This window comes from Neoarius graeffei, chromosome 8, assembly GCF_027579695.1.
Source record: "Neoarius graeffei isolate fNeoGra1 chromosome 8, fNeoGra1.pri, whole genome shotgun sequence".
NCBI lineage: Eukaryota > Metazoa > Chordata > Actinopteri > Siluriformes > Ariidae > Neoarius > Neoarius graeffei.
The window spans coordinates 93,852,212-93,868,643 of record NC_083576.1 but is presented as its reverse complement, the minus strand read 5'-3'; the positions used below and the strand labels follow the sequence as shown (position 1 = coordinate 93,868,643).

Genomic DNA, 16,432 nt, shown 5'->3' with positions numbered 1-16,432 from the left:
AGGCGATGGGTTTGTAAACCTCCTTTTGGTGTTTAATTGGCTGTATTTTCCCTCACAGCTGTTTCAGAAGTGTCGGTTGGTACAGAGAATCTTGGAGGCGTGGAGCTCCAACGAGAAAGAGCAGTGAGTGAAATCAGTCTGTAATTCATAAGGATTATAAACAGTTTGCTGTTTATACACAGATTTCTCTCTCTCAGGGCTGAAGGGGGGCGTAGGAGAGGTTACATGGGGCATCTCACCAGAATTGCCAACTCTATAGTGCACAACAGTGATAAAGGTCCGAACGGTGCTCAGATTCAGCAGCTCATTTCAGGTGAGTCTCCGTGTCCCTGCACACTGAGTTTATCGTGTTCATGATCTGCTCGAGTGAGTGTTACTGCAGAACAGTACGAGATCACACCAGTATTGTGATGAATTGTATCATGGGACGCTCCAGATGTATCATAAATTTATTTATTTTTTTTAAAGGGGAACAGAGGGCAATATATAGAGTAAATATAACAATAAAACACACATTAACGAACCTTATTCAAGACTTACAAAAGTTTTTTGTTCTAAGGTTGGAAAGTTATAGTGTTTTGAAAGTAGCTCGAGCAAACTATTTCCGCAGTTTGAACAGCCCGCCATGATATTAATTTTATCCAATCAGAATGCACGTTCACTTTCTCTGCGTAACACTCATGACGTATGTACGTGCCCAGTTGTGTTGGCTCATTGAGGTTGGGAATAGCACGTGTGAAATACCTGTTTCTGCCTCTTGCGACGATTTCGCAAGTCCACGGGTGGCGCCAATCTCACTGCAGCAAATAAATTCTGCTGGACTCGTGAGCAACTCCACGTTACATTTTCCGCATGAGCACCACGCCATGTCACCTGCACGCAGACGCTCTGCCCCACGCTTGCCATGGTCAGCATCAGTCTCATCCTCGCTGTCATCCGAGCTTTCTTCTCTTATTTCATCACCGGAGTCGAGAGTACCTCTCCTAGCTATTTTAAGTTCGTTTCTTAAGACGAGGATTTTTTAAGATGTTACCTTGTTGACGGTTTCGGCGAGAATCTTCCGCCTTCTTCAAAACAGTCACCAGATGTGTCCTGGGGGAGCGACCTGACAGCAGGAGGCGTGAACTACCTGTCAAATTGGGCGGGATGTTCACGCCTCTGTAGCGTAACATCAGCTGATAAGGCACGTCACCACTCGACATCTGGTGACTGTTTTGAAGAAGGCGGAAGATTCTCGCTGAAACTGTCAACAAGGGAACATCTTAAAAAGTCCTTGTCTTAAGAAACGAACTTAAAATAGCTTTAATAGTTAGACATAATGAACTTCCACTACATAGTACCTCTCCTAGGTTCAAACTGGTACCCTTCTAAGCCATAGCCTGCTTGCAGTGTGTCTTGCGGGATCTCTTCGTATGATTCGACAGAGCTGTCGCTTTCACTTGATGCGCCCGACGCCATGATTACACGCTTCTCTCCTCTATTTCGGAGAGTTCCGCTAGTGCAGTGGGTAGCGCTGACGTCACGGTCTTTTAAAAATGGCAACTCTTGTGCGGTTTAGCGTATAAAGTATTATATTTACAACTAGACCGGACAATTCCCCGGGGGAAATTGTGAGAGGATGCAGTGCGCGAAGCAATTCGGTCACGCATGTTTGCTGGCCGTGAATGTGTGACCCGCAATGATGTTTCAATGCAATGATTGTGTGTGTGCTTGAGACAGCAGCCGTCATGAAGAAGAGCTATTCAAGAGCATAAACAAAGTGACTACAGGCGGAAATTAGCATGTACTGCTATAACCTGGGACAGACATCTGTCCTTACCACAAGGATAATGTTTAATTTGTGCACTGTCCCTTTTAAAAATAAAATAAACTCTAAGAAGAGTGTTTGTAGTTTGTATGTACGAACAGAAGTGTTCCTAATAAAGTGGGTGGCTAAGGAGAAGTGTCATGCTGACCGAGGCTGTTTTTTTTTTTTTTTTTTTTTTCACAAAAAAAAGATTCACAAAATTCTTTCACAGTGAGCGCTAGAAGGGTCTCCTGAATAGACGGATGTAATTTTTTGTCTGTAGTGTTAAAAATGAGAGACTTTTCTGTCCCGTTTATAATGGGTGTCAGTGAGCTAAGACACACAAGGTATGGAGTTTTGTGCTGTTTTATATGAAGGACCAGGCCTCGAACAATGACAAATAACTCGACAACGGAAGCAGCTATTCACAAAATTCTTTCACAGTGAGCGCTAGAAGGGTCTCCTGAATAAAATGATGTATTTTTTTTGTCTGTCGTGTTAAAAATGACGACACTAGAACGATTTAAAAATGAGAGACTTTTCTGTCCCGTTTATAATGGGAGTCAGTGAGGCCGCTCACCTGTGCTCTCCTCAGTTTGAGGCTTCTCATTCAAAAAGTGTAAATCCTATCGTTTAGGTAGACACATTGTGTGAATCAGGACAAGTTTTCCTACTACTTTTGAGAAAATCATGTCTGTAGAGTGAAATTTGTGGATGAAAACACAGTTTAAGCGAGAAAGTTTGAGCTTTTTTTTTTCAAGCTGTCTACACTCTAAGCTTAACGACCCTCACTGGTGTGTAACGCAATAGACACCCATTCAAAAGCTGGATTTTCTCCCGGAACCCACATGGCGTTTGAGCCGGGACTGATCCGAAAGTGTAGAACCTAGCAGAAAAGTTGAATGCCAGATCCACAGAGGAGAAGTTTTCCTACGTTTTTGAGTTAGAATCACGTCTCTAGGTGAAAGCATGCCAGAGCAGCGGATGTTTGAAAAAGTGCTTTTTTTTTTTTTCAATTAATTCCATAGAAATGAATGGGGTTTTTTTGGACGATTTTTTCGCGACTATGTCACGAAAAAATCGTATTCTGTAGAGAAAAGTAATAGCATAGCGAGTCCGATCGAGCCGCACGTTTTGATGTATTGTTTGTCTGTGTGCGACGTACGGTTATTGAGTTATTCGAAATTTGCGTAAGAAGAAGCGGAAGAAGAAGAAGAAGAAATACGTAGAAGAACAATAGTTGCAGTGCTTTGCACTGCAACCTAATTACCAAGATATTTCGTTGTTTTCTAGTATATAAATTTGATAGAATACTTAAGAATGCGTTACTTTGTCACATCAGCAACTGTATATATTATATTCGGTACCCCTTTAAATGAAAGCTGTATCCCCACCCTTTACTTGAATAACAGCTCTGTAACACGGCAACAACTTGGGTGAAGCCCATAGTTCCACTTCCTCTCCCGCAAAATCGGGACAAACGGAACGGTGTGGGTTTGTGTGGAAATGTGATTTATGGGCCACAGTGTGGAAATGGTTTTAATTAACAGCAACATGGCGACATAACACCTTCTCATGTAACCATAGCAACAGTCATATAGAGGGTGTGTGTGTGTGGGGTGGTTGGGAGGAGGTTAGATGGTGGAAAAAAACTCGATAAAGTAACAATGGACTGCTTTTTAAATATCATTCTGCAATAAGGACAGAAAACATGTGAACACACACCAGTGTCCTGGGGTTAAGGCACTCCTTTAACATCGTGTGTGTGTTGCAGAGCTCCAGGAGGATGAGCGGGAAAGATGGGAGGCCTTCACCTCGGGGCAGTTAGCAGACACGAACAAGAAAAACACTGTAGATTTAGTAAGTGCTGTGTGTCTGATTGTTCTGCACTGAAACTGAGAGAGGTGTGTGTGTGTGTGTGTGTGTGTGTGTGTGTGTGTGTGTGTGTGTGTGAGAGAAAATGTGTGGAAACATTCGTATTATAACAGTAATATTTAACAGAATAAATGATTTTTATATTTCTTAGTTCAAATATTCCTATGTATTTTCACAGTATTAATTTTTAGCAATCTTTTGGAGTTATTTTTTTTTCCTTCCCTTCAGTATTCCTTTATTTTTAATTTACTTATTTTTTTAAAATTAGTTTCTGTTCATTGATTTGGGCTGTAATATTTTATTTCTGCATGTCTGCTTTAGTTTTCTCAGTCGGATGATGGTTATAGCTGCTGTTTTTATTCTGCGTCATGTTTGTTAGCGTTGCTGTGTGTTCACCGCTCTGCCACTGGTTTAGGTTTATGATCTAATAACCATGTTGGTGCTGTATTACTTTCTGCATTGTGAACAGAAGTGAAGATTGTGCCTGCTGTAGCACTGCGAGCTCGTCAGTAAGGTCTAGTTGTGTGTTCTGCAGGTTAACACACATCACATTCACTCCTCCAGTGACGACGAGGGTGATTTTAAAGACAGCGGCTTTCACCATGACTCGTCTCTGCAGCAGGTAACACCATGAACTTCAGCTACGTCACTTCCTCATTCATGTGTTAAACATTTATGAAGGCGTAGAAATGTGCTGATCTCGTGATCGATAAGAGAAACTTAATTTCCCCACCGAGGGATGAATTTACACGTTCCAGCAGCTCACAGATAGTCAGGAATAGACAGTAACAAAAAAAAGGAATAAAAAAGTTAAAACATGGGCTGTGTATGTAATGTACACAGCAATAAGAATGGGACTTAAGAGTACTACTTCACCTGAAAGTGGCAATAGTACGCTATTGGCAACTGAAATAGGATTATTGCACCAGGAAGTGAATATTATTGTGATATGGGATCTCTACAAGAGTCAGGGTTTCCAGTGATGACGTTTTAAAAGGCTACGAGCCCTTAATGATCCAGTGACCTGGTAAAGAACCCTTAAAGTACTGAGACGTTAAATGTTAAACGCCTGAGGAGTGGTTTATCAGTTATGAGCTTACCAGTCAAATGTAATGAGTCCCTCCACTAGGGGGCGGTGTCACATGATCTACAGGTGTATAAAGCCTTTCATGTTCTATTTGCACGCGCCACATCATGATTTCTGTAAATAAATGCAGTGCGCAGTAATGTGATTTTATAATGGGGTGTGAGAGAAGCGCGTGTGTGTGTGTGTGGGTGGGGGGGGGACACCCTGATCTTCACTTGCGCTGTTTTAATAAAATGTCTCATCTTTAATAAAACTATTAATCACACCAGTTTGAGACCCACAGCGTGACTCGGTCTGAAATCTGAGAGCCAGCTCAGACGTACACTGTTAGAAAAGTGAGGTTTACTGAGTAATTAAAAGTTCTCACGTCCACAAACATTTCCAGCTAAAACATGTGGAGGGTTCTTTAAGGGTTCCGAGCTTCCACAAAGATCTTGGAGCTACTTGGATCCTTTTCTTAGAGGGAAATGCTCTGTTGTAGTGTTCTACAAAGAACCTATAAGGGTTCCCCTATGAGCCCCCCCCAGAACTATTTTTAAACTTTTAATGCAGTGTGGCCCTAATACTGTCGAATGGTGCTAAAGTGTGATGTTCTGCCACTAAAGCAGTATTTATTATTAAGACTAACATCTGTGTGTGTGTTTTTTGTTGAAATGAAACATTTAAATGTGTTTTTACGTCGAGACTATATCATTATCGCTGGTCCTGGGCTTTGCCAGGCCTTTTCTGATTATCAGATGCAACAAATGACGTCCAATTTTATTGAGCAGTTCGGCTTCAATGACGAAGAGTTTGCGGATCAGGACGATGTGGTGGAGTGAGTACTCATCCTGCATGATCTTTTCTTCTCTCATTCCCGGGAGGGGGGTAATGGTGCTGGGGGGCTGTGCTGGGATAATCAGGGATATAACCTGAGAAAATATTCTGATTCATGGGGAATTTAACCAAAAATGAAATGTACAGGATTACTCTCGCACGTTACACAGGTGTGCAATCAGACGAGACGAGCGGCGTCTGGAGCTCCTCAGGAGTTACCAAAAACAGATACCGCCTTGTGCACAAATCACACACTCCTCAAACACATCGTTTCAGACTTTTTTTGCCCCCTTTTTAATTTAGTAAAATAATTAATAATAAATACCTCAGTTTTAGTCAAAATAATAAATGAACATTTTTTAAAATATGTAATGATGCATTTAAAAAAAAAACCCAGCTAATTCACAAATACAAAATTCTGTTTTAAAATAAAATGTTTAAAAATTACAGCTATGCTTTTTAAATAAGAAATTTAGAGATAAACAAGAAATAATACTTTTAAATATAAGCAAGGAAAAAATGTGTAACGCTACATTTGTAGAGGTTTTTTTTTTTAAATATATGATCAGTTTGTAACTATATGATTATCAATATCACCTGACATATAACTCCACCTTCAAACTTTAGGCCACACCCCTCACCTAAATCTACCATTGGAGTGATGCCAAACTTCAAGACTTTGAACTGTGGTGATAATTTGTAGATTTTGTGTGACGCACTGCTGTAAACGGCGTCTGACCGAGTGCGTGTGTGATTTCGGCTCCATGCTGAACTGGAGGCGATACGCTTCCCTTATCAGTTAGCAATATTAGCATTGCCGCTCCAGCACAGGTTCGCACTTCACACACCGGACGCGTCTCGGCTGATCGGCTGCATCTGATGTAAAGAGGAAATTTACATTCTATTTACATTTCATTTTTGGCTGAATTGTTGCTTTCTGTGGAGGAAATGTCAGCCCACTAACCAAGATCTGTTTTTATTTCATCAGTCATTAGACTTGTATTTTTCACTTCTTTTTTTGCTCTTGACGTCAGTAAGACAGCTTATCGCATTACCAATAAACCATCAGTGTAAACTCCTCTGTGCTGAAGATGTTGCAAAACTCCCAGCTTCACTGCTAACTTACACAGCACTCACACTGGAGACTCCTTCCAGAAGTGATAGACACACATTTCTCCTTACAAAATAACAGCAATTGCTTTTTAGTTCCATTATTATTATTATTAGTGTTGAGCTGTTACTATAGAAACGATAACTAGTACGAGTGCATTTAATACGAGCCTGCACTACTGTCAGAGCTGCTGTTATAGAAAATTAATCTTCAACACCTGACACAATCTGATTTAGTTCATGCTCAATATTTTTATTTTGTGTGACTGTTAATTAATCTAATGTTTATATTAATATTTGATATCGTCTCTAATCATTGGCTGAATGTTGTGATTTGAAACTTGTAACCTTCACCTGCTTGGCTGTTCTCACTGTGTGCAAATTTCCATTGTTTCTGTAGGAACGTGTGTGTGTGTGTGTGTGTGTGTGGTCTGTAATGTGTTCATGTTCGATAACTGATGGAATAAAAGCAGCTTGTGGTAGTGCTGGGCATCATGGGTATTTTTCTGTAGATCTCCATATTAGATCAGTTTCAGGCTCTTGGTGTAAAATTTAATTTAAAATCTCTAAATATTAGGCGTAGCTAGCGGTTAGCCTGTTCTTTAGCCGGGGGGGAACAGTGAGGTGTTCCAAACCAGCCGAGTGGTGATGTCGTCTCTTCAGTGTGTCGTGGGTCTGCCCCGGGGTCTCCTCCCAGCTGGTCATGCTTGATACCCCTCACCTAGGAGTTGTCCAGGTGGCGTCCTGTCCAGATGCCTGAACCACCTCAGCCGGGTCCTTTCAGTGTGGAGGAGCAGCGGCTCTCCTGCCTAAATGCTAATACGAGTGATTGCTGCTACGGCTGACTCGTAACAAGCTTCCGATTATTTTTATTTATTTTCTCCCCTACTGTAATGACTCAAACAGCATGTGTTATGTAAATCTGACCACGCCCCTTTTTTCCACAGGCCATACTACTGTCACTCAGTGATGGTGCGGCGGTGTGATAGGATGATGGCGTTTTGCACACCTACTGCACGCGCGCGCGCGCACACACACACGTGTCAGGAAATTAATCCCATCTGAATATTGCTAAAATTGTTTCCAGAAAGTTTGCTGCAGTTTTGGGATCTAATATGGAAATCTGTGGATTGTTTACTGAGCAGTGTTGCTGAAGTACTTTGTTGGGTTGTGTGGTGTTTTAATGAGAGTTGTGTGTGTGTGTGTGGTGTTTAACAGATTTAACTGAACTAAACTCTGTTCTCTTTAACCTTACAGTATTCCCTTTGATAGAATATCAGACATCAATTTTTCCTTGAATACAAATGAGAGTGTAAGTATGTGATTTATTCCACTGCCATGACGCACGCGCACGCACTGTCCGTTTCGCTAACAAAATATAATAATAATCATACACTGCTGTTTTTCTACCAGTGCGGTCACTTTTAGATAAAATCTGTACACTTGTATGTTCAGCTGATTAGCGCGCGCGTGTGTGTGTGTGTGTGTGTGTGTGTGTGTGTTCACCACTAAAATTAAACACACGCATTACCTTTAGGTAGATTTTGGACCCAACATACAATGATCGTTTTTATTATTGGCACATACTTCTGGGGAAATTAATTTATAATAACTTTTATTAAATTCTGTTTTTCTTTGGTGCCTTTCTTTAAACTGAAGTTGTTTTCCATCTTTATCTATTGGTCTGGTAACATTTTATGCAAAAAAATAATTGTGACCTTTTTATCAATCTGTTCCTTTGAAACAGAAATGGACATCTTGAGTCTGTTAAAGCAGTGAGGGGTGTGTGTGTGTGTGTGTGTGTGTGTGTGTGTGTGTGTGTTCTCGCTCCAGGCGAACATGGCTCTGTTTGAGGCGTGCTGTAAGGAGAAGATTCAGCAGTTTGAGGACACAGGCTCAGATGAGGAGGACATCTGGGATGAGAAGGACGTGACGTTTGCTCCTGAAGCTCAGAGACGCTCCAGGTGTGTACTGTTTTTAGCTCCACCCACTCACTGAGGTGAGAAAGGGGACTCGATTTACTGCCACTACCTGGGTACAGCTTGGCTCATGGGGTGGTGGGAGCAGTGATGATGTGGGGGTTAACGGGTAATTTACAGATCTGGGACACTGTATGGAAATGTGTGTGTGTGTGTGTGTCAGGAGCTCAGGCAGTACAGACAGTGAGGAGAGTACAGACTCTGAGGAGGAGGATGTGAAGAGAGACCAGTTTGAGGCGACGAACCCGGCAGCTGATGACCGGATGGAGGTGGACAGTGGAGAAGGTGACAGGAAGTGACATCACTCACTCACACCTGCTGAGCAGCCTGAGGAAGAATAATTTGTTAAAGCTTGTCCTTGTTTTTAGGTCCTGCCTGGACAGCCAACTTTGATGATGTCCCCATGGAAACGGGAGGCTCGTTGGCCCCACCCACTTCCTCTCCCTCGACATGGAGCACGCCCACCAACACAGTTGCCACGGAAACGGGCTGGGCCAACTTCTCCAGCTTCACACCAGTCAGGTGAGTGAGCATCATGCGCGTGCACGTTTAAACGAACGCATTAACATTTTCATTATCGGAGTTTCTCGTGATGTACTGAACATTTTGGACGCTGAAGTCATTTCAGTGTCATAAAAAAAATACCTGAAAAGATAAAGTGGAGATCTTCATTTTAATCACACTGAAAATTAAACAACTGACACAAATTACAATCGGTAGTTATTACGAAGGTGTTTGATCTCTACAGCCCTAAAGACCCTCTGAGGAGCAACTCCCCGGTTGCCATGGAGACGAGTGCCGAGCCAGCAGACCCTCTTGGTGTTAACACGCCCGCAGGTGAGCGCACACGCCTCCACTCTTACCCCCTTTCCACCAGGTGCTTGTCCTGGGCTGGTGCTGGTTCAGAATTGGTTCAGCTTGCGAACCTTTGAAGAACTGGTTCACTTTTCTGCGAGCTAGAAAGCCGTCATAGAGCCAGATCATTACCTCACTGTATACGTCTCAGCTTTCCCAGCCGCAAGCCCCGCCCAGTTCAGACTAGGCAGAACAGCAGTGGACTATGGTCCCCTCTTTATCCTCCAGGCATATAGTCCAGGGGGGTAAAGCTGTCGCTCTGTCCGTCTCTAAACAATTTACTTTCTGGAGCATAACTCAGAAACTATTAAGTGACCTAGAGGAGTTGTGCCTTTTGACATTTTGGGATTTCTGTGACACCCCTCCCCTCCCTCCATGGCAACCAATTCAATTTAGGAAAATTTGAAGAGGGGTTTCATGTCGGGGGGGCGGGATCTGTTGTCGCCTGATGACTTTGTTTCTTCTTCTGTGGATTAGATGCTGTGCTGCACCTAGTTGTGGTGGTTTTTTTTTTAAATGGTGGTCATGAAGTTTTAGCTGTTGTTCTTGGTCATGATAATCCTGCCCCTGACACAAGCAGTTCTTGTTTCTAGACTAGTAAAGATTTAGTGCTGCTCTGGTACCAGTTTTCTGAGCTGAGAGCTGGTTCTTTGCCTGTCAGAACATGAAGAACCAGGTTGAGAATAGGCACCAGCTCCAGAACTGCCTTGGTGGAAAAGAGGTGATGAAGCACTCGGTTTCTATGGAGACTAAATAAAATCCTGCACAGGGGCTCATGGGTCTCTCTCTCTCTCTCTCTCTCTCTCTCTCTCTCTCTCTCTCTGCCCCGCTCTTCCTCCCAGGAACATCTCAGTGGGATGTGCCTCCAGCTGTTCAGTCCAGAGGTTGTGATGTGGATGAGGAGGCGGTGGTGGACCGTATCACTGAGACGGTCACTAATGGCTCCATGAAGGAAACGCTCAGCCTTACTGTAGACGCCAAAACCGAAACTGCTGTGTTTAAGAGGTGTGTACATGCATCTGTTCTGTTTTTCTTTTCTTTTTTTTCTCCTTTGTTCACTGCCTGTGTATCTCAGTCTGTAATCTATCTCACTCACACACACACACACACACACACACTAGTGTGACCTGTAGAGATTGTGTGCGTGTGTATGCATGAGATAAAGGCAGGTGTGTGTGTGTGTGTGTGTGTGTGTGTGTGTGTGTGTGTAGTAGTGTTGACTATGCGCTTCCTCTCTCTCTCTGCGTGCGTGGGGGATCAGAGTGTTGAAATCCTATTGGTATGTACAGGAGGAGCAATGTCTGTGTTTACATGTGCGCTGTTCAGTCCACACACACACACACACACACACACACACACACACACACACACGTTCACTTGTTTCTCCATCTGCATGTGTCATTAGGTCACGGGATAAAATATTGTCCCCTAACATCCAGTCAACAGATCATACCGTTTACTCTGCATCCTGATCAATTTCCATGCGAGTTCAGTCCACACAGCCCTAATACACCACTTTTTAAACTTATTATTTAAACAAAATTCAGTTATCGGTGAAGCATTAAATGGCAACAGTGATCATCAGTTTTCTTGACGAGTAAAATGGCTTCAACAGTCTCAGATTTTATCACGATGGGTTTAAATTCTGTTCGGATCAGACGGATTCTTACTGAGAGAATCTTATCCATGATGTAATTTGATTAAATTATTACTGCAGTAACGTAAATACTCACACATCACGTACCTAATATACAGTTCTGACCCAGCTTGTTGAAGTATCAGCACACACCCAGGAGAGATTTCAGACAAAACGAGTCTCTGCTTTATTGGAGTAGTATTGGAAATGCTGCATTCCCATTTTTATATTTCTATATAAAATATAAAAACAAAACACACACACAATGACATGAGTCTCAAAACAGATTGTGTGTGTGTGTGTGTTCAGTGTAAGACAGTATAAAGTACATTTTAGAATTTAATCTCGTCTGTCGGTGACCACGCTGAATAAACTCCATTTAAATTTCACGTGTTCTCTAGAGACGGAGAGTTTTACATTTTTAACTCGCAACATTAGCTGATCTCTCTAATCACTTTGAATTAAATAAATAAAAAGCACAGATTTGAAGATGCTCCTTTTCATCTTTAGTAGTCGTGGTGCATCATGGGAAGCGTGTAACTGAATCACCTTGTACTTTCTTCTGTAATTAATTATCTGAAACTAGGAATTTGTACCTCGTTTATAACGAGTGTAATTGGATGGTCAGGTTCGTCACCACTAATTGACCCTGAGGCCCTTTACCCAAATCAGAGACAGCAGGGCTTCAGAGAACTTTCTGCTCGCCATCGGCTTGTGCTCATGTGGCATAAAAGCTGGAAATCACTTGGAACTCCTGAGGCGGTATTTAGGACGAGGTTAAAGCTGTGCAGCGGCTCGGGACCGGAACCGTGCTTCGGGTTCAGTTCCACAGGGCGGGGAAATCAAGCACCACGGCGCTTTTAAATCCCAGAACTCTGGCAGCTTTTATAAGGTCACAGTCATTACAGTGGTTTCATCATGTGCACACGAGGCATGTGCTCATCAGTGATCATAATCTCAACTGTGTGCACGTGTAACTAACACACACACACACACACACACACACACACACACTGCCGACCTGCCAACACCTGAGTTGAAGTTTCACATTTTAACGTTTGCTCTGATTTAAAAACAGCAGATGAGCCGATCAGTAGAGGAGTCTGAAATGACTGTTTTGAACTCTTTGGTATTAACTCGAGGCCCCGCCCCTTCCCTGAGTCCTCCCCCTCTCTTTAGGCTTGATTTTCCTGTTTGGAGCGTGCACTGATGTGGCGTCCCGGGGTGGGGTTTTTATTTTTGGTGTGTGGAATGCTAAAGGTGTTTTTAAGTAAGTTAATGTAAAAGAAAATCTCAGTGTTGCATTTGGCGAGCAGACGTGTTGTATTTCTAGCGTCACGTCGGCCCCGTGTCCGCAATCACTCACTATGGTGACGTCACCATTTTGTAGTGCTGTCCGAATGTATGGTGAGGATTATTACACCCTATATAGTGCACTCAAAGTATCCCATAATGCATCACAAAATGTAGTGTACAACCGTTGGTCACTAACCAAGCAATATATCCCATCATGCATTGTGGTCACACTGACAGAAATCAGAAGCCTCAAATATGATGTAATAAAAGGCAGCGGCAAAGAATAAAGGATTCGGCCTTGATTTAAAAAGAACTGAAAGCTGCAGTAGACACGGAGTACTCCACACTGATTAACGTGGGAAATGCACTCCGTGTAATCTGGATTTATCACAAAAACGCATGCAGCTATTTATTATTTTGAAACCCGCCCGCCGACTGATCCGGCACGTTTTAACTGTACGTCATTACTGTCGCAGATAACGGTGCGACGGACTCGTGTCCGAAAGTGTTTTCATTTTACCAGTGAACTCACTATAAAGATGGCGAGTAGGGAGCAGTGAACGAGTGAGTGATTTTGGACACGGCAGGTGTCGTCCTTCAGTTTTACAAGGGAAGATCACACCCAATAAAGTGGGGCCATGTGACCTGCCTGTTGGCCAATCAGAGGCTGGAAATCCCCATGTGTGCTGCTCATTTAAAAAAAAAAAAAAGCAGAGCTGTTCGAGGAACAAGCACTGAATATTAGCATGATGATGAGCGTGTCACCGGCGTTGGTGAGAGAGAACCAAGCTTAAGAGGACATGCTGGTGCCCAAAAGAAATGGCACCTCGTGCTGGATTTTGGGGGGGGTTCTCAAAAACCAATACTGTGCAAACATATTGAGCACTGGCACTAACTTGGCATCGCAGCATTAAATACCAACATCTGCATGACAACGCTGAACAAGTGTCGTGCTGTGAGAGAGAACGCATGGTAGAAATACTTGGTTCGAGATACAGCATCAGTTTACATGATGTTTCCTTTAATATTCGAGGCGTGTTCACATCCAGATGCGTTGTGTAAAGACCTTACTCCTTTACATTTACAGCGTTTGGCAGGTGCCCCTAATCCAGAGCAACTGACGGGGTAAACCCCGCCCCCTCAACAATTAAATCTAATTTTAGTAATTCATGAAGAGGTCAGTCTTCAGTCATTTTTTTTTTTGAGTTCAAGTCCTATTTATTTCTTGCTCATGGGGAGTGTTGTCTGGGCTGTATTGGGGCTACCTGGCGTGGGGGGTGGAGCTGGGTGTGGCGGAGGGTGGATTCGGTCACTTCAGAATCAGGCTTATTCCAGTCATTATAAAACCAAGTTGATCTCTCTCTCAAAACAAACTCTCAATAACCAGATTGTTTCACGGATGAACGAGTTTGTAGTTCTGTATAAGCTCTAACGCAGACCTGGGACTCCGACAGAAAATTATCACAAATCTGATCACAGCATTGCTTACTAAATTCAGAGGGATTTAACCCAAATTGTTCGGCCTTGGTGCACGTCTAAACTTAAACAAGGGGCAGCTGCTTTTCTGCACTGCTTCTTGTCTGTGGTTGGCAGGTCTGACTCCGTAACCATGGACACGGCTTTCACATTGATCGATAAACAGTGTCCTGATGTTCTAGTGAAGATGAGCACATGCCCGTATCCATCCACACCGCCATCTCATCCCTGACTCCGCGCTTCCCCATTGTCTCGTTCCAACCCCTCCCTCACACGCTTCTGTTCACGCCGTTGTTTTGAATGTGCTCCACTCCCGCTCTCTCTCTCTCTGTGTGTGTGTGTGTGTGTGTGTGTGTGTGTGTGTGTGTGTTGGAGAGGAAATGAGTTGGTTATAAACGCATTTATTTATTTATCCCCCCCCTCCCCCCTCAGTGAGGAGGAGAACACGTCTACCTCTGAAGACACATCTGCCAAGTACGCAGTGAGTGAGGGTGAGCGGACCGAGACGGCGAATAACTGCCCCAAATCAGGGTAAGGGCTGGTGCCTGGGTACAGGGTGGCTTCTCTGGGTTAGTACTGGGGGTAAGGGCTGGTGCCTGGGTACAGGGTGGCTTCTCTGGGTTAGTACTGGGGGTAAGGGCTGGTGCCTGGGTACAGGGTGGCTTCTCTGGGTTAGTACTGGGGGTAAGGGCTGGTGCCTGGGTACAGGGTGGCTTCTCTGGGTTAGTACTGGGGGTAAGGGCTGGTGCCTGGGTACAGGGTGGCTTCTCTGGGTTAGTACTGGGGGTAAGGGCTGGTGCCTGGGTACAGGGTGGCTTCTCTGGGTTAGTACTGGGGGTAAGGGCTGGGAGTCGAGTCGGCTCGTTACTTGGCAAGGAGTGTTACTGATTTAATTTTTTGTAGCCCCTCCCCTTTATATTTTAGGCAACTGTGTAATGTGTAAAGTCTTGATGCTGAACTTCATATCAGGTTTTCAGGACACAGTCACTAAAACTCAGGTTTCGTCGTCTCCCCGCAGATGATCTGTATCGCGTGTGTGTTACATGCAATATGGTACTGAGTGCAGTAATGACTCACTGACTCCTGCGGAGATAAATTTGTCTTGCTGTGATGGATCTCTCTCTCTCTCTCTCTCTCTCTCTCAGTGTAAAGCATGTAGAAGAGAAAACGAAAGCTTCGTGTGAGGTTCTAAACGGTCCTCTGGAGAACACAGCAGCCATGGAGGAAGCCAAGTGAGTACAGCACGAGTGTGTTACATCATCAGAATGTCGTTGTGGTTTACTTTTTATTTATTTATTTTTGTTTGTTTTTTAAATGTTTGTTTATGGTCTTAAAGTGAAAGAGCAGAATAAGTAAATCTTTGCCTTTTTGTGGAGAAAATCTAGATTAAAAAAGGGTCTGTTAACTGTGAGGATGGAGCAGGGCTGTGTGTGTGTGTGTGTTTTCTCAGTAAGACGGCTGTAGAAGAGGAATAAAACACTCGGACAGGCTGTTGGAGGAAAATGATCGTTTGTGTGTGTGTGTTCAGGACGGAGCAGTGTGTGGCAGCGGTGGTGAACGGCCCAGTGTGATTGGGTGTGGCAGATCACATGACCAGGACCAGCAATATTGATGTTAAACAGACCCTGTACAGAACCTCGGCCTGTATGAAGAGGAGATTAAACACCACGATGATTTATTATTTTTTCTTTCGCATTCGTTTCTACACTTGTTCTCTGAGGTGATCTGTCTGATATCTCGCCACTCAAACGTTAACAGTACTGTTGCTATAGTTACAAAGGATTGTATGAATAAAATATTTTATAAAAGAGATGTTATTACAGAAGCGAGAAACTAATTGGAGCGTGTAGTGTGACCAAAAACACCATAAGCTGATGATTTATTATTGTTATTATTGTGGGGTTTTTTTTAAATGATTTTTCTTCCTCTGGTATTTAATTTCAAAGTTTAAAAAAAAAGGGGGGGGGGGAGTAACGCAAACATGTAAATCTTGTTTTCATGATTTCGGGGTACATTTTAAATAGGGGAACGGTTTATTTTGTCACAGGTATTAATTAATGAATGATATTGTAAATGTATCTCGTGAGATTTGAGAAGAAAAGAACCTTTTGCTAGAGTTTTTAACTTATTGAGGCCGTGCTGTAAATCTCCTTCCCTCTAACGTGGAAACCCTGAAGCTCAGGTGGAGTCCAGTTGCATGTAGCGAACGAGTACGCTCTCACACTCTCTCCCTCTCTCTGATGGTCTGTGGAGGGGGAAAGGAAAAGAAACCTCCACGTTTTTTCTGCGGGTGAAACTTTTTTGTACGTGTCGAAGGCCGCGAGCGCGATTCCTCACAGCGCTTCAATCACTGCATCACCAGGCTCGTTTTGTTCCCCCATCCTTTTTTCCCATTTTTTTTTTTAAATAAAATGCTATCTTTACCAGCAAGAGGAAGAATTCTTTCTTCAAATTAAACTTAAACTTTTGCATGTTTAAAAATATTAAATGTTTTTACAAACATGCACAGCTAAAAT

The 16,432-nt window shown here is 43.1% G+C and overlaps 1 protein-coding gene across 3 annotated transcripts in view; it reads left to right on the top strand.

The window, feature by feature from the left end:
• Nucleotides 1-16,346, top strand: part of ppp6r3 (protein phosphatase 6, regulatory subunit 3) — a 31,528-nt gene extending 15,182 nt beyond the window's left edge. Inside the window, exons 12-25 of one of the 3 annotated variants that reach the window (XM_060928532.1) lie at nucleotides 59-123; nucleotides 198-313; nucleotides 3,561-3,646; nucleotides 4,197-4,283; nucleotides 5,519-5,565; nucleotides 7,932-7,986; nucleotides 8,508-8,638; nucleotides 8,817-8,938; nucleotides 9,022-9,175; nucleotides 9,402-9,490; nucleotides 10,351-10,513; nucleotides 14,349-14,447; nucleotides 15,062-15,148; nucleotides 15,445-16,346. In XM_060928532.1, coding sequence (XP_060784515.1) covers nucleotides 59-123; nucleotides 198-313; nucleotides 3,561-3,646; nucleotides 4,197-4,283; nucleotides 5,519-5,565; nucleotides 7,932-7,986; nucleotides 8,508-8,638; nucleotides 8,817-8,938; nucleotides 9,022-9,175; nucleotides 9,402-9,490; nucleotides 10,351-10,513; nucleotides 14,349-14,447; nucleotides 15,062-15,148; nucleotides 15,445-15,487 — 1,344 coding nt within the window. In that variant the 3' untranslated portion in view covers nucleotides 15,488-16,346. Of the gene's footprint in view, nucleotides 1-58; nucleotides 124-197; nucleotides 314-3,560; nucleotides 3,647-4,196; nucleotides 4,284-5,467; nucleotides 5,566-7,931; nucleotides 7,987-8,507; nucleotides 8,639-8,816; nucleotides 8,939-9,021; nucleotides 9,176-9,401; nucleotides 9,491-10,350; nucleotides 10,514-14,348; nucleotides 14,448-15,061; nucleotides 15,149-15,444 lie in introns of all 3 variants that reach the window. The other 2 variants (XM_060928531.1, XM_060928530.1) reach the window with 2 other exon arrangements.
• Nucleotides 16,347-16,432: the final 86 nt, after the last annotated feature.